The 22,855-nt window shown below is 44.4% G+C and overlaps 1 protein-coding gene across 1 annotated transcript in view; it reads right to left on the bottom strand.

Moving 5' to 3' along the window:
- Positions 1-22,855, bottom strand: part of dlgap2b (discs, large homolog-associated protein 2b) — a gene marked incomplete at its 3' end in the record, with an annotated part of 108,596 nt that overhangs the window by 16,793 nt on the left and 68,948 nt on the right. The window contains exon 3 of the mRNA XM_084082987.1: positions 17,217-18,373. Coding sequence (XP_083939113.1) covers positions 17,217-18,373 — 1,157 coding nt within the window. The remainder of the gene's footprint in view (positions 1-17,216; positions 18,374-22,855) is intronic.

Genomic DNA, 22,855 nt, shown 5'->3' on the forward strand with positions numbered 1-22,855 from the left:
ATATTCAAGTCTAAGGTGCTGACAAATCGGGCGGGGCTTAACCACTTGATTAACTCTTCTACCGGGGCATGGGGTAAGCATCGAAGACAGAGACCTCATTGAGTTTGCGGAAGTCGTTACAGAACCTTAGTGAGCTGTCGGGTTTGGCACAATCACCGTTGGACTTGACCAGGGGCTGTAGGACTCCTCGATGACCCCTAGCTGCAGCATATTTTTTACCTCCTCTCTGATGGCTTCTCTTCGGGCCTCTGGATGCGGTAGGGGCGTTGCCTCACCACCTTTCCAGGCGTGGATTCGGATATCATGCTGGATGACACAGGTTCGACAGGGGAGGTCGTAGAACCTCCCCGGTCTCCCCCATTTGGAATTCTCGGAAGCGTGCCCCCCGGTTTTAGGTACGAAACTTCGCCACCTGCGCCTTCTTCATGTGCTCCCGGACGATGGGCCAAATCCGTCTCGACCCCGGGCCAGTAGAAGTGAGCCAGGATGAGGTTGTGGGTCTTTTAGACCCCCAGATGCGCCCCCAGCTGATGAGTGTGCGCTAGAGAGGACTCATGAGATATAATTCTTTGGGACCAGCAAGTGTTCAACCAGGTCCCCCCCTCAGCTTTCACCCCTTTTATTGATAATAAAATAAGGTGATACAAGTTCACTCACCCCCACTCATAGTTGGTCGTCTATGGCCTATACAGTCTGACGTGCAGCCTCTAAGTTGAGATCGGACCACTGGGCAGAACAAATTCACCCCCGTGACGGGGCCCGCGGCCTCGGCTACTGGAAACTATGCGAATGGGTCGCCCTCTTCTGGTGCGGCGGACTTCTCTCTCTCTCCCCCACTGGCGCTGTCGTCATCCCCAGAGCTTTCACTCAGAGGCATGCCGGACGTAGGCCGGAATGCAGGACAAGCCAGCAGGGGCGCACTGGGAGTGGGGCAGCAACTTTGGCGGCGGTCCTCGTCCGGGCGGCCCTGTATGAAGGCCGGGCGACTAGTACCGGTCGAAGATGATGGATATCGCCGCATGTCTCCATGCACGCAGGTGACGGTGGCGATACCGACCGGCCCCGCCAGGTCATCTCGGACCAGGGTGATGATGCTCCTTAGCATTTCCTGGTAGTTCTCGAGCAGGGCCAAGAGGTCATCAAGCGAGGTAGGACTAACTTGAGATGCGTACTTAAAAGCATCCGGCGGCAACGAGTGAATACAGCAGTCGATTACTAGTCTTTCGATCCACGGGGGCTCCTCCCCACTGGTGAGACAGCCCTGATTGAGGTGTACCAGTGCCACGACCTGCGGCCGCGGGGGCTGTGCAGCATGGTAGGTCCAGTTGTGGAAACACTGAGCCCTGGCAGTGGTCTTGGTCAGCACGTTGCTGGATGGGCGAGGAACCATAGCGCCCCAATCTATTTTCTTAAGCAATTCCTGCACGGCCTTTTGTAAGTCTGTTTAGCTTTTTAACAAAGCCGAAAGCGTCTGTGCGTGTTCCATAATCTGTGTTTGGTGTGGGTCAGACTACCCAATTCGCCACCATATGTGGTGTCTGACCCAAAACCAGCACAGATGACAGAGGCAGTTCAAGGCTCAATCGGTTTATTAAGGGAAAAAATAACAATGTTCAGGGAGGGGGGGAGCCTGCGTAACTTGCACACGAAACTTAAATTCTTCCCAAGACAGGGGTAAGTAGATTCAACAGAAAGCATGCAGGCTTCACTCAAAGCTCGTACCTTGCCTATGAATAAAAGGGTATAAAAGACAACATGAGGTTTGTATCTAAACATCACAATACTACAACACTGAGAATGAGTGGAATGTATCGCTTACCGCCGGACGATGTTTCCCCCTGGGAGAGTCAGCAGTGAGTGAGACAGAGTGAGAACCTTTTGTAGTGGGATTTGATCAGAGCAAACTCAGCACAGTTGTCTTCAGTTTGACTAGCACGCAGGTGTCATCACTTCAAATTGACTGAGAATGAAGATTGGCACGTACTGTAACTCTCCCCTTAACTAGTTGCCCCAGGCAACGGGCTGTCCGAGGTGCTGAACTCTAGGCTCCTCAAGCTGGCTCCCGCTGTGGGAAAACTCATTCACTCACACTCCCTCTCCCTCCCTCCCTCCCTCCCTCCCCCTCTCCCTGATATACCTCTCTCCCTCTCTTCATTGTATCACTTGTGGCAATGTAGCATTTTGGGAACCTTCCTGAGTTTCATTATGTTCAAATGCAATAGGTCTATTAATTGGCCCTGCTTTTAATTAGCACTGTAATTGGCACTGGATTATTTCCCTGTGATTGTGGCTATGGGGGCCATGTTTTATCTGATTGGTAACAGAAGGGAGTCACGTTCTCATCAATGGCAAGCCTGGTAAGGCAACATGGTAATTAACTGGCCTGCTTGTGTCGTCTTCCTTCAAAGCCCTGTTAGCAAAACTGTCACACACATAAATCTACTGATTGTGCACTTTTCCTCTCCCACCACCTGGGAAGTTACAGTGAGAATAGCATCAATGCCCAGGGGAACTATAGCCATGTTCCTGAATTACAGACGGAAAGAAAGTCATGCGAGCCCCATTCCGTGAAAGTACAATACTTTACGAGAGACATAAAGTCCTCATCCGACTGGACTACAGTTATGAACTGGACCAGAGACAAAAGGCTTTTAGACTGTGAAACAACATCCTGGGTTACTCTTTGAAATACCCTATGAGACAGCAATTCACTATAGGAAAAACAAACAAATCAGTCAGTCAGTGCAGGAAAGTAAGTAAATCGGGAGGTGGCTTATTGTCGGTATCAGCAGAGTAACACGCGGGAGTCTGTCCCCGTTACAATGCGCTAGACCCCTGCACTCAAGTCCGCACGACTTACTGCACCCAAGTCATGCTACTCATGCGCTGAGATGGCGGTGCCCGGGAACGGACCAATGACCTTGTGATCTGAAGGCGAGAGCTCTACCGACTGAGCTACCCGGACACTAAAGTGCAGGAGGCACGGCATATAGGCATGGCACAGCCAAACTAACAATTGCACATTCATGAGACTATGCTGAAAACCCACTTTCTTAGTCTGTGGGAATGTATAGGCTATAACTTTCCCTCAGACAAATACTTTGGAACTGTTGCGCAGAAGGTTGGTTCAATAAATGTTTTTCTTACACACCTTGGGCCCTATTTAGACAATGTATGGCACAAGGTGGCACAAGGTTTAAAGCACATGGCGCAAGTGCCTAGGGGGTGTGTCCAACTCCAATTGAGCTAGTTAGACAGTGGATAATCCTGGCACAAAGTAAGGTACATGGGGCAAAAGCGTCTCTGAATTAGTCATGGGTGTGTTCTGGGAGTGTCTTCTCCAATTCCATTTAAGAGCCAGGTGCACCTGCACCATCATGCATTGCCATTTAGATAGCAGATTCAGCAAGTTGGAGAAGTTAACTGTTTTCTGCTGAGGAAATTGATCTGCTCATGCATGAAGTGAAAGCACGACCATATACAGGAGCAGCATTTATAATGTGATATATAATGTGATGTCAGCACACAGGACAAACATCAAGTACAGTAGAAACGAGCGGTGGACCACCCTCTCTGGCCGTGCTGCTGCTGACATAATGGGCAGTCGACTCAGAATCACACCTTATGTCCAAGAGACATCTGTGATATCTTGACATCAACTACTAAACAGTAAACACATCATTCTCAGTTATATTCTTTATTTAACCCACCAATTAAGTGGCTCTGTACGTCGGAGGCCTGAAATGGATATGAAATAGCTGTATGTTGTGTTGAGCAGAGACAGATAGAAGAGAATAACAGAAGGTTATGGGTTCATGAAATTCTTGCATGACTAGAGGTCTTTGAACATATCAGCAATAACGTGTAGACTATTTATTGAAATAAACTGCATCTCTCTCTCTCTCTCTCTCCCTCTCTCTTTCTTTCTCTCTCTCTTTCTCTCTCTCTCTCCTCGCTCCTCTCGTCTCCATGTTAAGGAACAGCAGTGGCTACTTTTCAAATTCCAAAACAAGGAATCCTCCTCACACATTTCTGTGCGTTTCTTTGCCACTGCTGTTGTACGCTGCTGGCTCACCTACCAGTGAGGAGCCCCCCACCAGGAGGACTTAACGCCTCTGTTCTACTCCTCCTTTTCAACAACAGCACCCGCTGAGAGACGCTATCCAAGCCCGTAGGAGTCGCTAGCACAGTGACAAAGATTGCCCTCCCCGCCTGGCGCCATCCCTCGAACATGTTTCATTCCCTACATATTTAGCTTTTAGATATTTTTGGGGGGGCTTTTCTGCATTTATTTATAGTGGAAAGTGGAGATGGACAGGAAACAGGGAGAGAGAGATGGGGAGAGACATGGAGCAAAGATTGTCAAGAACGGGACACGAACCCGCGATGCACTGTCAGGCTACATTAGAGCCTAGATGCCCGGACCGCTAGGCCAGCTGTTGGAGCCCACATTTAGCTTTTAACTGCTGGCCTGCCCTGTGACTGCTTTCCACTCTTTCAAATGTTGATCAATAAAATGTTATGGTCTGGTTATGAACAGGATGTAGACCTACAAGTCTGTCCCCACATGAACATTTGAACCATTTAACCACTTAAACCCGCTATACTTAAAATGGACCTGTGTTGCACTGTATCTCAGTGCGACACAGTGTGTCGCATTGCGCGTCCCCGGAAACCCACTTCGAGAACCAGAGCTGTATAGGAGGGTAGCTCTTTCCAAGATGCTGGAACCACTAACAATCATACCACGTTCAAAGTCACTTCTGATGTTGGTAACTGAACATCTTGGCCCTTTCTGCATACAATACTTTATATAGCCCACTGAGTTGCAGCCACATCACTCTCTGCAGTCTGGGGTCGCATCACTTTCTGGTTGGAGGAGTAAGTTGTATGCATTTTAATCAACGGGTGAAAAAAGTGGCCACTTAAAAATCGGGACACATCGGCTGCATAATTGCCAATATACCGATGTTATAAAAAAAAGTTAAACAATGGCCGATCTAACGGTTTGGCCAATATATCAGTCTTGCTCTAAAATGAACACTAAGGATTCTACAGTGTAAGGGGGTTAGAGACTTTCACCTTCTGTTTGATTGTACTTCGTTACTTTCCTTTCAAGAATTACAGGATGTTACAAGGCTTTACCACACAAGAATGTCTTTGTGACAGATGCGTAGGTGAAGCATACAGTTATGATCAAAGAACAATAAAGACACCCGCACACTGCCCGACTTGAACAGTACAAGAGAATAACTATTAAACACACCATTTTGGTCACCAAGACCTTCCTCAAGCACCGCAACGTTGCATTTAATAAAGGATTACAGGATATATTCTTTATCCAAAACACATTTGTTCTGTTTTTCAAGTCAAGCATACTGTATGAATGAATCAATACAAGGTTAATTACTCGAACCAAAACTCTCAGAGATGGTTAATCCTTAAAATCTCCTTGTCAATATTTTCAAAATGACATCTAGGATCTACAAAGGCTAAATATATGTACAGTATAAAAAGTGGGACGATATTTGCTTAAAGGTAGCTTGTAGATAGTTTTCAATTCTTGAAACCGTACAGTCGACTGCACCCCTACTGTGAGACTGCTTAAAAACGATTGCTGAACTCAAAAACAAAAGGGGTCTTTCTTCTATTGGACTGCTGCTATTAATACAGTCCCTACAGTAGATGCTCTGGTATTTCTGTCACCCAGTGCATGTCTGCTTGCAGACATGCACATACAGTATATTGACCATGCTCTAGTATCTACTGTCTTCCATTCCAACACCGTCTCATCAGAAAATGTACAATGGATATTTAATGACCACTTCAATTACATTTTCAAGTATTTACTGTACGTATTTCTGTAGCCATGCGTGTGTTTTGTACACATTAATATACATACTGTATTTACGTATAATAGGTAATATACAGTAGCAGCTAAAGGAGGGTGATTATTATATAGGTAAATAGCAAGGCAGGCAGACAGAAGTGGGCTCGTGCCCCATGAGGAGTGAGCCGATAGGTTGAGCGAGTACCAGTGCCGAGCGGTGCAACCATAGACTGTAAAAAATGAATGGACAAAGCCACTCCCCTGCTTTCTACAGACCGAAAATGAAGCCGATAGTTCAGGAACGTGCATCCTCCATCTTTAAAATATACAGTTAAAATATACGCCGGAACTCAAACGCTATTGGTTGAGACCAGACATGTGACCAGGGAACCGGAAAAAAACCCCCAAAGAATGCTATTGGTTGGGTAGCTTGTCAATCAAGAGCGGGGCGGGGAATGAATGCTATTGGTTGTGTAGGTTGTCAATCAAATCATCCCGCCCCTCCTGGAGCATAGCCTACTTTATCGTCAATTTTAGAATAAATGGGACCATAATTTAGCAAAACGCATATCATGATGATTGAAAGGAGACTTTAAACTAGCGACTGGAAGCATATAGTATTTATGACAATTTTTATTTAGGTAAGAAAATCTAGTCTAAAGTTCGTCCAAAAACCCATCCGCTTTAATGAGAGAATATTCTTTCTGACACCTGCAGCCACCTACTGGCCATTTATATGAACTTGTCTCTCTTCCGTATTGGCCTCATTGTAAATATCCAAGCCTTGCCCCTTGGGTGCAACAGCCGCACTGTCGACTCAGTGCCATCCAACTTGCATAGCAATAGGGTGGGAATCAGTAATAACCTACTCTGCATAGTGCGACCGCATAGTGCAAAGGACATACAAGACGTTATGTTTGTTGCGTTTGGCTAGATTCCAGCCATAACAACACAAAATAATCCTATATTGAAGCCGTTTAGTAAACAGACTGTTTTCTGGTCAGGATACGATCAGGACGGAGTGTTCCAGTTCCAATTTTGTCAGCTCATTGTTTGTTCCATTACTTTCACTTTCACTTGCTTATCCTATTTATCCTCTTCTGATTGGATAAAACCTGAAAAAGTACTATTTTGTGGAGAGACAGGGAGACCCCTATAACCACACAAACTCTACAGCAATGATTGCTATCAGAATATAGAGATATGTAATACTTAAAAATCCCTTACACTTCAATGCACTTAAACTTTAATATTGGAATTGTTACAGATTCTGAAATTGCAGCTTTAATCTGCTTAGGTGCTTGAAACTATTACTGCAAAACATTGTACTATATTGGTGTCACATATAGTATAGAATGTGACCTATGGACTCATTACTGATGCAAGGCCTGGGTCCAGGTTTTGACAGCTTATTCATTACAATTACAAGGTGCACGCAAGTCAGCCAGCCAGATGTTGAAACGTGCCCCTCGGACAGAGACGCAGACCATTACCCTAATCTGTCTCCATAACTCCACACACACACACAGTAAAATCCTCAATGTTCATTTTCCATTTGTAACTGCGAATGTACAAATGTAACCATTTGGCTACATTTGTACATTCCCAGAGTTAAATGAACACTGAGGGTTTTACTGTGTGTGTGTGTGTGTGTGTGTGTGTGTGTGTGTGTGTGTGTGTGTGTGTGTGTGTGTGTGTGTGTGTGTGTGTGTGTGTGTGTGTGTGTGTGTGTGTGTGTGTCATGCTCTCTAAGCTCTCTAAGCACAGAGTGGCTGGGGTGTTTGAGCCCAAGAGACATCATTTGTTTCAATGGCTGCTGTAAATCACTGGGGGTGGACAGACATGAGCTTGACCTTCAGATGTGTTGCAGTGGATACTCAAATGGAGACATCATGTTGAGAGACAGCGTCTAGAGCAGTGGTTCTCAAACATTTTACCTACATGTACAAGGACCCCCAAATTGAAATGTATTTTCCTGCGAGTACCCTTTGAAAAATAATTGTGCCAGGGATCACCATAAGAGAAGATATTTGTGGTTTAAAATGTTCATGATTATTCAAATATAATAAAGCAAGACACACATAACGTTGCCTTCTGATCAGAGAATTTGGGACTACCCGCGGTGCCCTCCAGAGAACCATTAGAAGGACCAAGCAGGAGTTCAAGGTCAAACTGAAAGAACAGTTCGACAGTGCCGAGGAGCATGTGGCGGGGCGCTACAGACAATAAGACTTCAGATGGAGAACCAGATGCATAGAGAACCCCTCTACCTCCCTCCCCGGCAAGCTGAACAGCGTGTTCACCCGGTTCGGGCCTAACAGCACCAACAAGCCAGAGTTGCCACCAACTGAGGAGGCAAGCCCATTAACCATCTCAGAGGCTGATGTGCACAAAGCCTTCAAACGAGTGAGCATCCGTAAAGCCGCTGTCCCGGATGGCATCCCAGGCCACGTCCTCAAAGGATGTGCGGACCAGCGGGCGGGAGTGTTTTTTAAAATGTTTTCAGCGTCTCCCTCTTCGAGGCTGTAGTCCCGGAGGGCTTCAAGTTGTCCTTTATTGCATTGGTTCTCAAAGTAAAAAAGTATATATATAAGCTCACAGCGTGTCACTTTGTGCCGCGCTGCGAGCTTGTACTACTGCTATTTTTTTTAAATACTTGAAAAATATTGATCATTTTGAATAATTTAGAATTTTTAACCCCAAATCTCCTCTTCTGGGGGTCCCTAGCACAAAATATTTTCAGATGGGGGTCCACGGCCAAATGCATATAAATTTGGGGGTCCGCAGCACGGAAAAGATTGAGAACCACTGCTCTATTGTGCTGGCCAAACACTCCAAGGTAACATGTCTGAATGACTGGAGACCTGTCACCCTCACCTTGTCAGTAAATGCTTTGAGAGGTTGACAAGGGACTGTACATTTGTTCCATCCTGCCTGCCACCCGTGACACATGGCAGTTTGCATATCGGCAAAACAGACCCACCGAAGATGCCGTGCGATTGCCATGGCTCTTCACACCGCCCTCTCTCACCCGGAGGTGGGGAACAGTTCCTCTGCATATACATCACTGAGGACCTCAATTGGGCCACACACACCACGCATGTGGTGAAAAAGGCTAGGCAATGCCTGTTCTGCCTCTGACAGCTGAAGAAATGCAGTGCCCCCGCATCCTCAAGTCGTCCTACAACAGCATCATCAAGAGCAGTGTTTCCCAAACTGGGGGTCGGGACCCCCAGAGGGCTCCCCAAATTATTTAGGGGGGTCCCCAGGTGATTAGCTTAATGTGCAACATTGTTTTCTCACTCAACAGTAAATAAAACCAACATACAGTATAAGTGTACTGTATACAGGGTATTCTGCACATTTCTAAAGTTAAAATGTAATGACTCTTAAGACCTCACGTTGCGAGGCGTTGTGACTTTGTCGTTCGGCTATTTTCACAATGTTCATCTATGGAACAAACTAAATATAATGCCTACAATTCCTAATTCATTTTTTAAAGATATTTGATAATTTTTGCCTATAATAACATGTCCAAAATGGAGATGCCAGATAAGTGACCCCCTGACCTTGACAGCAGTGCCACCCTCAGGCCAAAATGTCAACTTTGCACACTATACCTGTATACATTTCTAATAATAATACAAATATAGTTGCAGATTGCAGAATAGACCCTACTGATTGTGGTGATCCTATGGCCTTTCCTGTAGTGCCTCCTTCTGTGATTCTGCTACTATTTATTTTATTCCCTATAATGAGACTGTGGTGGTCTAAAGGATGGCAATGTCAGCAATTGGTTCAAACCATTTTGGTTTGGTTGGGAGTAGGGGGCAGGACATCCCCGAGGGGCCACTAGCGCAGCTTTTAGACTAGTCGTGTTACTAATAGTTTTATTCAACCCATGCCTTGAACTGCTCAGTTTTATTTCCTAATTGATGAACATCTTAAAGCTCTATTATATGTCATTTGTTTTAGTGAATAAAATGCTACTTTGTCCAATCTGTGTGGTAGAGTATGTTAATTCAATATAACTTGTACAATTGGGGTGGTTTAGATTCTGTGTCTAGGTTGGACACGACCTTTGACACAATCCTGTTTATGGTTTGACACAAATTTTCACCTGAAGATCAAAATCAAAATGTACCCCAGAGCAAGCAGGCAGGCTCTATTAGCTCTATCAATCCAGGGTAGAACAGGAGTTAAAAGTTACATAGTGCTGCTTTAATTTACCTCCATGGGTTCAATAAAGGTATCTATAAAGCTCTAACACATCCTATATATTCTCTTTGCATAACTGCAGTGGGCCTATAACCTATATAGCCTACTGGTCTGCAAGCTAGGAGTGTGGAATCAACATACTTTTATGCTGTGTACAAGCCGTCTAAAACAGTGTTTCTATGTACAGTATATACGTATGCATGTATGTATGTGTGTCATCAGTGGCGTGCACAAACATTTTGAGGGGCAGGTGCTCAAGAAAATTATACTTTTTTTTGTTTACTTGGTCTGCTCTTTTTTCCCTCTACACCTATACCTCTGCGAGGCGTTGTGAGCTTGTAGATCAGCTATTTTTGGCTAAAGTTCTCCTCAGAAAAGGGAAGCTAGGTTTCGAGTGGTTATAGTAAAAAGAAAAATCATATCACATAAAGATTTGGCGGACCCCCTGTAGTAACTCTGAGCTCTAGCACCACCTAGAGTATATCTGTGCACGTCCCTGTGTGTCATCACACTAGTCAACATGCCCAAAAGCTGCCAGTTTTTCAGTGCCGGGAAGGGCTATGCAAAACAATTACAAAAGGCTGAGTATCACTTATTATTTACACGTAAATGTACTTTTCACAATACTGTATTGACGATACATATTTTTTGTTCCCAATACCCAGTAGGGGCGGCCCATCGTCTGTTTATATCCCATAATAACCCACTGCGACTGCTCTGGAATTGCTAGTTGGTTGTCTAACAACAGCTGGGCAACAGCTGATTGAGTAGGATAAGTTTATGCGACATGTGTGTTATTTCAAAAGGGGAAATCCTGCAGTGCCTGTGTTAAAGCTGCAGTCCATAACTTTATTGTCCTACCCAGGATTCCAACCGTGGTCTCTTGCGTGAGAGACCAGATTTCTACCACTCTGGCATCCCCGCCTGGTCAAAGGAGAGTATTACTTGTCAACCAGTGGGTGTTCTACCTGACATCAGGGTCTAAAGTAGGCTATGTAATGCAAGTGTATGGAGACTAGCTACCTCCAACCACTACAGATGTAATGATAGTTATATTGTATTAAAATTATTATACGTTTGAGATTGCGCAGCTTCAATGTTACTGTAATACTGTAAAAAGGCTTAGTTCTACAACTGCACACCTAGTTACTTACAGTACCTAACTATCAATAGCTAAAGGCCACATCATTATAGACTCTGTGGGTGTGGGCGCTATTTTAAAGAAACAGGCGAACCAGCGTGAAGTGCAGTCAGGACTGGAGAATAGCAGAGTACCCACGGCGAGGTGCCGAGCTGGGTTGCACTGATTAGGCTGAATAATATTATCAGTGGATGGGTTGCAGGTGGATTCAATCATGACCAGTCCGCTGTATGTCTGAGCAGACATACGTATATTTTATATTTGAGTTCTCAATAAAAATATATATAATTCCCCATAAGGGCATTTGATGTCTAATTCAGCGAGACTGCACGAGTGCCTGCCCCTCCCTCTTCAACTTGACACAGACAGCCACCCACCACAGTTATCACAACACCACGTGCCCTTTAAACATTGCAGCATCAGCATCTTCCTAATCTGAGTTCCCAGAAGTTTTCGCCAGCTCTGGCGAGGAACTTCTGGGCCACAGCCCTGGTATTTGTGGGCGGGATGTACGTCACGCTCTGAATCTGAGCGGACACGCCTCTTACCGGTCTGAGAGCTGTGCAACTCGTCTAAAAAGTCCGACGAGAGGCAAACAGCAGTACACAACAATGGCGGCCGAAATTTCTCAAGGGGAAATTGCTTCCCGTCGATCCTATTTAGATGCATCACCCACTGCATGTGGATCCCGCCCCCTTTTCTTCATTGGCTGTTGATTTGAATCACAACGCAGTGGCCGCGCCCCTGCTGTCCAAGCTCCGACGCTAACCCTCCCAGACTAGCATCTTCCTGACCTGCCTGCCTTGAGTGTTTTCCCTAAGCCTCAACATTATTTATCACTGTTGTGAAATTAAACCACTATTAACCACTTAAACCCTATATATTTACTTGACTGGGGTCCCCAGGCCCAGGGTTTCATAAATGGTCTGCTACTTTTTTCCTATACTACACCAAATCTCTTCAGTGAAAATAGCCAATCTACATGCTCACAAAAGTTCACAACGCTATGCATTGTGACCTTGTAGATCTGCTATTTTCACGGAATGATCCCCCCCCCCCCCCCAAGAATAGTGACCCTGTGGGTTGATATGGTTACAACATCTCAATACAGTGCTCGGGTGGTGCAGGGGTAAAGTAACTGTCAACCACCACACAGTCTAGGGCACTAGTTCCCAAACGTTTCAGCTCGAGAGTTAGTTGTCTCCTCCTGACCCAAACTAGTGAAAATAGCAGATCTACAAGCTCCTAACGCGTCGTTTCGTGTTTTCTAATTTATGGAATTTCTTAGATTTTTGTGTTTATGTATGAAATTCTTTTGAAAAAACATTGAATTTGTTTCTAATTCATTAGAAATTAAGCTTTTTTATATTTTTGAAATAATAAATAAATAAAACAATAAGTAAAAAACTAAATGTATAGGAAACCAAAAAAAAGGGATATTTATTTACTTGACCCTGACTTGACTTTGACCCATAACAATTTGTCCGCGACCCACAAATGGGTCCTGACCCACTGTTTGGGAAACAGTAGTCTAGGAGTTGGAACCCACCACGGTGCATCCAGCTTGGCTAAGCATCTATACGATTACGAACACAACTGCCAATGTTCGGGGGAGGGAAGCCAAGCAGGGAGGGCTTTATCTTTGTTACTGTGCTAGTGAGCCCTACAGGCTGGGGTGATGCCTGTTAGTGGGGGGTGTTGAATGGGAGCAGTAGGATCTAGGATGGAGGTGTGTGTCCTCCCGATGGGGGCTCCTCACTGGCACGTGTGCCAGTAGGATACAATAGTAGTGGCACCGGCAACTCAGAAATGTGTGGGGGGGTAATTGGCATAATGACTAAATTGGGAGAAAGTGGGTACAAATAATTGGCAAGTCTAAATGAGGAAGAAAAAAACCCATCTCAATACAGACAGCCTAATTCCCGTAGGCTAGTTGGTTCCTTTGTCAGGCAACTTAAGCATATAAATATGCATTACTAGAGAGGTTTAACTCATTTGGTCTTAGGTTGACAAACAAAATATTATGAATAAGAAATACACTTGGAAACATTAAAAGGAAAGGCTGTTTATGCTGCCAGAGCTAGAGAGCAAAACAAGAGATTCACCACTTGTGTGAAAAATGATGAAAAATGAATGCCTGGTTGTACTTTTTGTTTTAATATTATGCATGTTGCAGCGTTGACATTATATTTTCCTCTGTTTTTGTGTCTCTGTCCAGATTTGGGGCCGACATCCATAGAGGAGTGAATCTGGACTGCCAGTTCACTCTGGACCCTGAAGATAATATGAGAGGGGTGACATTTCTTTTCGCTTGAGAACCTGCCCCCCAAAATGTCTGTGCATGACTGTGCCTGTCCATGAGAAATATCCATAAAATGGGGCTGGTACGCTCTGCACTATAAACAATTAGTCTGCTGGACTCTCTTTCCTTTTATATGCCTGGTCCCTGTTTAAAACATTACATCAGCATCTTAAAAATTGGTTCAATGATGTCTGGTAATGAGCCAAACAGAAACTGGCATCATGAGTAATCTATCTAAATTATTTCACCAATAAATGGGAAACCAATATGGATTATGTCTTCAATATTTTACAGTTGTGTTGGTTACAAGCATATTCCCATTGGCAAGTGGGTTAGAAAGAATGCATAAAACCATGCATAACTAGAAAAGTGCGCTCCTCTGAGCCAGGCTGGGTTGGCTACCCAGGGCCCGCAAATTACGAAAAGTCAATCGTTGCTAATTGCTATAATGTACACGTGCACGCGCACGCGCACACACACACACACACACACACACACACACACACACACACACACACACACACACACACACACACACACACACACACACACACACACACACACACACTTGCAGAGCTTCCTCCTTGGCCCACTGGGAGTGTTATAATATATGTAGAGAGCAGACTGTCCCGCCCTCACCTATTAATTTCAGTGAAAATTGCTCACCAGCGCATGAAGCACCCGGAAGAACACTCTACTTCAGCATTTTTCTTGATTTGAGCACCACATTTTGGGCACCGAACAGGTACACTAGGGTTTGAAACCCTAGAAACAATAGAAGCATGCGCAGTAACATTTTAAATGCGGAATTATTGCAATCCCAGATTTGACCACCAGGCGACGGCGACTGTTCTACCGCAGTGCTGGGGGCTTGGTGTGCACACCAATCCGTCCAGCAGTGCCAGAGATTATATCTGTTCACAGTCGGACACAGACATACAATCAGACAGACTCACGGACGGACGGACAGACAGGTGTTACCAATGATACAAATGAAGGCTCTGTTCCATTTAGTGTAGCACAGTGGTTCTCAAATATTCCAATGAGCCAACATGCACAATATCAGCACCCTGACTCTGTTTGACCAGAATGGAACACAACCTTAATTAGCATCATTGGTAAAACCTGTGAAGGAAGTAAGGAAGCGGCCCAACTTCTTTCCAATATGGCTGCTGTGTCAATTCGCCAGTTCACTGCACACTTCATGCCAATCCATATGCCCAAAAAAGGACCCTTTGTCTGGTTTCTAAACATTTCAACTCATATTTTCTAAGTAGATTTAGTAGTACTAAGTAGTTTCTAAGTAGTATTCATGCCAAGAAGAGGCTGAACAAACACCTCCTCAGTAGTATGTGACTGTAGGTAACAGTCTTCCACGCCGACATCTCGCCACTCCGACTAGTGGCTTCCGCGTGCGGTTAGGGTTAGGGTGAGGGTTAGGTATAGGGTTCGTTAACGTCGGAAAGGCGACATGTCGGAAAGCCGCCATGTAACCGTGACTGTAATCCCATGAAGCTCAAGGACATTAAATCATCAAACATTCAGTTTATACATACCCCTGACTGAGTAGCTGCAGATCAGTGATAGGTTCTTTGAATGTTTTTTTCATAAAGCCTGTATCTGCAAAAGCTTAATAAAAAAATGTAAACATTTGATTATTATGAAAAAAGTAAGCACAGTCTACTAGGAAGTTCTGCCTATATACTACCTTTTCACACTTGACAACATAAACATTCTAAATGGGTCCAAGATAATTTCTTGTTGCAGTGTTTGTGAATATCGATATGATATAATAAAATATACCTTACTGTCCCTGAGGGGAAACTTGTTTTGGACTATATGCTGCACACCATAGTAGTAAAACACAACAAGGCAGCACATAAGAATCAAATCACAACCTCAAATCAGTCTCAGTAGCTGACAGTAACTAAACGTGGACTCAAGCTGTTCCCTAGCAACGCAATTCCACCAAGTTCTATAACTGACTACAAAAGTCAAACAAATAGTAATTACACAAGAGTCTAAACGCCAGTCCACACCAATGCAACTCCTTGCAACTACAACTACTTTGCAACTCCTTGCAACCATTATCACCAAATGGCAATGGCAAAACTGAGCAGCATAGCTGCAACTTAAAGTTAATTTTGACTCATGTACAGTGTCAAACTAATTCTAAATCAAATCAAATAATAATAATATAAAGCAACAGAATGAGTAAAATCAGACAGTTGTAAATATTTCCACTGTGTCAAACCATTTGAAACAAACTCTGGAGTCCCAGTACTTAGGGCTCTAACTGAGGACAAAGGCCCCACAAACCTGACAATGTAATTTGTTGTTACAGTATTCTAGCCTTCAGCCTCCCTTAGCACCTCCTCTAACCCGAGACTGATTTAAAACAGCACGCAACTTTCATCCAGACACCAAGAAGCCAGTGAGCATTCCTCCTTGCATTGGAGTTCAGATAGGCCATTATTCTCAGTGTCTTCCCCCGTGACATTGATTCACTCAATTGATCTCAACATCTTAATAGACAATAGCTCCCTGAGGTGACCACACAAAAGGGAACCCAGATAAAATATATTGGCTTCACAAACGCATGGACACTGTAATTATCCTCCAAAGAGCAAAAACGATGGCTGAATACAATAGCTTTCACTGGGATTTCTAATCAATACATCAATCATTGCATTTAACCCAGGAGAGCCTCTGGTGATCAATGAAATTGATCTCATATTGTTTATTATTATATTTTAAGATGTATACTGCCCAGGTTTGTTCATTTGTGATTGTGCCTTTAAGCTTTTTTCGGGCAACAGTAGTATATTTCAAAACCTACATTAAATATAGGACGGCACCCACCAGCCTAGTCACGGCACGAAGCCCGACACGAACGTCACACCCTCTGGGCGCAAGCCTGTTCCCTCTTCCCTCCTTTGTCCCTTTTGCATTCGCTGTTACCCTTGTTGGCGATATAGCACCAACGTCTCACGAAGCCCTGCCTATCTCTCAAATAGTGTGATAGACCTCACATCTCACATCTGGGACTATTTGGTCCATCACTCCCCGAGTTATGTTCCGGACACTATTCTTGCGGACAGATATGTTTTGCAGACAGGGATTTGGTGGCTTATAGTATGATGATGACATTATTATTCTTTGAGACACACATACCTGTATGGGTATTTGTGGGCACCAAATCCACCATTGTCTTGGAGGTGCAAACAACACAGGTACAGTATCAACATTGCGTTTGGAAGACAGATCATATAAAGAGATATATTTTGTCTGTCCTTGGCTAGCGCAAATCTATGGTTATGCATTGCTGTGCAGGGACCTGCAGCAACCATTTTGAGAAAAATGGAGTTGGGATGTCCAAATATAAAATTTCTCCCGAGGCACAAAAAGGAGTCAAATCCATGCAAGAAGCATCTTTGTTTGCACCTCCAACACACTCAAGTGACATCGATTCCCTAGCTCCGATTCACACATACCCTATAGGGTGTGACGTCTTTGTAGCTAAAATAATTAGATCTACGATGATTACATATGGGCGAAAATATACTGCTCAAAGAAATGTAGAGAACACTTTGATCCCTTAATTATTTTGAGCAGTATATTCTATACAGTATGCACCAATTGTACTAGAAAAGGCTAGTTTCTCTTCTTCTCTGTTAGTCATGTAGGGGAAAAATAAAAATGAAAACAATCCAATCCCCACTCGCCTGCAGGTAGTGACAGGTCCGTAGCGAGGGCTTCAGGTCCGTGTGCATCAGCGGCTTCTCCAGGTTGAGCGAGGACTTCCTGTACGCCTCCTTGGCCTGGCTGACCGTGAGAGTGGACCAGGAGCTCCTCTTCATGAACTTTCCCTCGGGTGCCATGGCCACGCTCTCGCAGGCCGAGCACTTGACATCGTTGTTGCTCTTGGACGTCTTGAGCGAGAGGTCTCCGAAGTGGTGGTGGTGATGGTGGGGGTAGTGGTGGCCGTGCATGGCGTCCGGGTAGCAGTGCTCCGCGGGGTGCCGCGACATGACGCTGGGCGTGCGGTAAGTGCTGTCGCTGTCCAGGTTGTCGTCGGAGCTCCAGAAGCCGCCCGAGCGGTGCCTGCCGCGCTCCTTGCTCTTGCTCCGCTTGCTGCCGTGCTTGGAGGATTGGTGGCCGTGGTGGTGGCCGTGGTAGCTCCCTCCTCCTCCTCCTCCGCCCTCACCTTTGGTGCCGTTCATCTTGGACGAGCCCTCCAGGGAATGGGACTTGGTGAAGAGCTTCTGGACGGAATGGACGAGGTGTCGTATGCGTCCGGGGCTTTCGCTGCGCTGCTCGGTGGTGGTGGAGGTGCGCTGGTACTGCAGCGTGTGGAAGCCGTCCCGGTGCAGTGGCATCTGCTTCTCGAACTGGTCCAGCAGGGTGGCGGGGAGGCGGTTGCTCTTGGCGCCGGCATGGTGGGAGGAGGAGGAAGCGGCCGCGGCTAAGGCGGGGGAGGTGGCGGAGGCTGTGATGGCGGCACAGTCGTCCCGCGTGGCGGGGTCGTAGTACTGGGAGCTGTAGTGCATTCTGGGGAAGGTGCTGGAGATGTGGTCCGGGGGCGCGGCCGGCGGCATCATGCCCGGTGACATCATCATGCAGTCCGAGTTGATGGAGCTGCGCGGCGAGTAGCGGTGGTGGAAGTCCACGGGGCAGCTCTCCGTGGGGCTGAGCAGGTAGGAGTGGCGGGGGTCATGGTGGGCGTGGTGGTCGTGAGGGTGGGGGTCGTAGTCCAAAACGTGGGGTGAAGGGATCTGGTGGTGGGAACGGCTGCCCGATAAGCCCTTCATGTTCCTGGCTGGAGAGAGCCGGCTTCCTTCATTGAAGTCTTGAGACGGGGACCAAGTTGAAGGCTTCGGGTCTGGAGAAAAAGAGATAGAAGAGGAGAAAGGGGTGATATTAGTGACATTTTTACAAGTAGGAGTCACTATGTTCCACGCCCAGTCTCATTTGTTTCTGTGTGCAGTATTAAGTAAACTGTTCCGAAGCTGCCCATGCACACATTAACACCAAAATGATACACAGACACAATTGTTATTACCTTCAGCCAGGGTTCAATTTGCTGGGGGAATGCCTCTGCTTTTGATATCCCCCCTCTGGTCATTCTATCACGCTAGTTCTCACTATGTTTTATCCCTGCTTCTGATCAGCCTGAATTAAATACATAAATTGCCTTTTGGGAATTGTAGTTGTTCACTTTCTTTTCTTATTTTCATGCATAGACAGAAGAAAACATTACAGTCATGTATTTCTACTGCACAACCACCACCCACCTTCCCGTTTTGAGAGATGTAGAATGTCTGATACGTTTGATAACATCACAATTTAATAAACAAAAATAAAAATAAATGTTCTCAACCAGTGTATGTTCTTAACAACCTTAGAGCCCCTCCAAGTGGGCCGCTGCGGTACAATACTAAGTATTAATTAAGATACATCGATTTTTTTATTTTATTGAGACAAAATGTTGCTTTTAACAAGCACAAATATGTGCGGTGCCAATTAAGTATTATCAACAACGGCGATTTGCAGGCCAGGCAGTCACACCAATTTGTGCTCATTTTAAATGCACTGGGGAAAAGGAGTTCAGTTTGCAACCAAGCAAGCATAATGAAGTTGACCTATTTTTTTCCCGCATTTAAAAGAAGACTTCATTATTTGAATATTATAAAGCATTTTAAATGAATTTTATATGCACTCAATCTTTTCTTCCGACGAGATTTATAATTTAGATTGAAATGTTCTCAGTTTTCGCTATTTTCGGTGTGTTTCCTTCCTTTTAGACTGGTCATGAAAGCATATAATTCAATTCAATCATTGCAGCAACATAGCAATAGTTTGAGGGTCATAATGTCCCTTTATTTATCTTATGTACTGTATGCCCACAGTTCATGTCATTACATTCAGCTGTGTTTACCAGTACAACATTTCTGATTTTTGTTTGTTCTTCATGTGAGCATAGGTGATGTGATTGTGATTTTTTATTTTATTCATCAAATAATAAATAATAATGTACATGTTATCATGTACAGGTGTTACCAATGACACTAATTAACACATTGTCTACCAAGGACGTATGTTAACGTCCTTTCAAATCCAACACTTGCCTGCCAAGGAGGTATGTTTAAGTCTTTTCCAACAAAAAAAATCAAGAAAAATCCACAAGAGGGCACTCTAACACAGTTTATTGATTCTGACAGAAGGAATGGACGGATGTGACATCATCCCAAAAAAAAATTAGCTCGGATTTCTTCTTTTTTTTTTTTGAAAACGAGCCTTATTCAACGGGCGATAGAAACAAAATGGCCGATCGCGGTAAAAAAAAGTGAATTGGGGAGACCCTCCCCCACCCCCCAGACACCCTTTGTTTACTTCCGTGTACAGGTCGCGGCTCCCGCAGCTCTCCAAAGATCGTCAATATTAGGTAAAAAAACGCTGGCATGGGGATGAAAAACGATGTTTTAATCTCAGGCAGTCAATATGTTAAGGCTCTGTTCCAATTAGTGCAGCAGAGCCTTTGCAGTGAGCCAACATGCGCAATAGCAGCAGCCTGATTCTGTTTGACCTGAATGGAACAGAGCCTCAATTAGTATCATTTGGTAACGCCTAGTGTAACATTACTTTAGGCCAGCGTGATCTAATATGAGTGACGACACTAGCGTTGACTCCTATTGTAAGAATGGAATGCGGAAATGCTCAATGAGATAGTTCCAATGTTTGGAACTATAGCGGCCCGCTTTGCGGCGAGATCAAAGCGTGTCATAACTCTCTCTCTATGGGTCTGCTTTAGCCTACTATTTTGTTTCAGTGGTGGATCCAGGGCCACAGCTGAAATCTAATTGGCCCCTGAAGTGCCCCTCTAGACTGCAGTAGACAGTGATCCAGTTGATGACGGTATGCACCTCATACCCTCCCAAAAAAAGAAATACCCCTGAACAAACCACAAAGCAGTTCAAACATTTATCTTGAAACAAACTGCACTCGAAAATAATAAGAGAGCCACAAACAACACCACACAAGCTCTCTGTTGTGTCATTGGACAATAATATGGGTGGACAATTCAGGATTCCTAACGTTCTGCTGCTGTACATTTAAAGTATTCTAACATTAATACATAAGCAGTACTGTGTCTTTTTGAATTACTATAAACAAACTGTAGATTACATACAATTTCACCAGTATGCTGGAAATTAAGTGCCTACCATCCCCACATAATACTGGGCCCCTCGGTGTGAAGTATGGCCCTTTTGTGGCCCCTGACTCAGGGAAAACCAAGATCCGCCCCTGGCTTGTTTTAACAGGAAGCCTGCAAATGTTGACATCAGTAGTTTTGTAAGGATCACGATGATCTACAATATGAGTGAATTTTTTAGGGGCAAGCTGTGTGTGTGTGTGTGTGTGTGTGTGTGTGTGTGTGTGTGTGTGTGTGTGTGTGTGTGTGTGTGTGTGTGTGTGTGTGTGTGTGTGTGTGTGTGTGTGTGTGTGTGTGTGTGTGTGTGTGTGTGTGTGTGCACAGTATGTATGCACAGTATGTATGTATGTATGTATGTATGTATGTATGTATGTATATAGTAGTATGTCCCCCCAGGTTTGTGTGCGCTTATGTACTTGTGCACTTGTGTCAGTCCATTTCGTGAATATTTGTGTGAATATCTTTCACATTGTTCTATCCAAAATTAATCAACCGTCTTGCCATCCGTATTTGGGCAAGACTGACGTCATCAATATGAGGCAATAAGAGGTTCATAGTGTGGCCAAGACATTATTAAACCCCCACCTTGTTTCCAACATTTCAAACTTCTCTGAATACTCTGGAACTAAACCTCTTTTTGTTGGTTATTTCCCCCATTAACCAACACCATGTTGATTTGTTTACATAAGCGATGCTCTTCTCCTTGTCCTCCAAACCCAAATGGCGTGCTTGTGTTCGGATTCTGTCACTGCCAGAGGTCTATTAAACCTCACCTCAAATAAAACAGAATGACAGATGGATGCTCTCCTGAGATGACTCCCATATTAGCAAATTAGCAAAATCATCACGCAATCATTATGAATTCTTAATCAAAGAGGGGCCTCCTTATCACACAGACACGGTGATGTTTGTGCGTATGTCGTCTCTGTCGGGCGGAAAACCTCATATGTCCGACCAAAACTGTTACTTATCTTAAAAATCAAAAAGCAGATGTACAAGCTCAAAACGCATTGCGATGCAACGCATTTTGAAGATCTGAAATCTTTACTACTTTCGTGTGACACTGTAGTATGAGACGAAGTAGGGCATTCATTTATGAAGGAAAAGAAAACATAAAAATACGGAGATAAGAGGTTTCTGTCCAACAGCAACGATATGCATGTTTCCTCATCTTGCATTCTCTTTCACTTCCAGCCAGTGAAAGTACTCACTCAGATATACAAGTTCACAATGTGTCGCAATGTGACGCATTGTTAACTTGTAGATGCATGTTTTGTAATAATAATCAAAATCTACAAAGTAACTAGTAACTAAAGTTTTCAAATAATTGTAGTGGAGTAAAAAGTACAATATGTGCCTCTGAGATGTAGTGGAGTAGAAGTACAAGTACAGAAAATTGGAAATACTCCAGTAGAGTAAAAGTACCTCATAATTGTACTTAAGTACAGTACTCCAGTACATGTACTTAGTTACTTTACACCACTGAGCTACTGTACTGTGTGCTCAACGACGACATTGCAGTCCAAATGAAAGCATAAGGATTCCTTGCTCAAGGTGACAAGTCTTAATTAAAGCCCTATGGAGACGTCAGGGGTTTCCCTGGCTATTATGGAGATTCAGGTCATAAAATTGCCAATCATGTGGGAAAAAATGGGAGTGGGGGCCGGTGGGTGGGTGGTTGTGAGGGAATTAAGTCTCCGTAAAATTACCTAATAATTATTATGTGGAGAAAATGAAGATGATAATAGATAAGGAATTCATTCTGGAAGAAAAAAAACCCCACAATGGATCACTGGTTCTCTAAGTGGGGTATGGGGGCCTCCAGGGGGTCCCCAGAAAAATATGGAACGGTTTAAACATTTGAGCCGTATTCTGTTTTTAGCTATTCTAAAATAGCCAATGTATAAGCTCCCAATGCATCACAAACACGACACGTTGTGAGCTTGTAGATCAGCTATTCTTTCTTCATCTTGACAAAATTGAAAAATCTTCATAATATGTATCAATAATTTGGGGTTCCTTCTCATGAGAACCACTGCAATAGAGCACATAATGATTCTGATAGATTAGAGCGGCCCGGGAAATAGAAGGGCCCAGGTTCGATTCCCGGCCCGAGGAACATGTAGAGGTGTACCCCTAACTGCTCCCCCC

This window comes from Gymnoscopelus microlampas (genome assembly GCF_963454915.1).
Source record: "Gymnoscopelus microlampas genome assembly, chromosome: 16".
Lineage (NCBI taxonomy): Eukaryota > Metazoa > Chordata > Actinopteri > Myctophiformes > Myctophidae > Gymnoscopelus > Gymnoscopelus microlampas.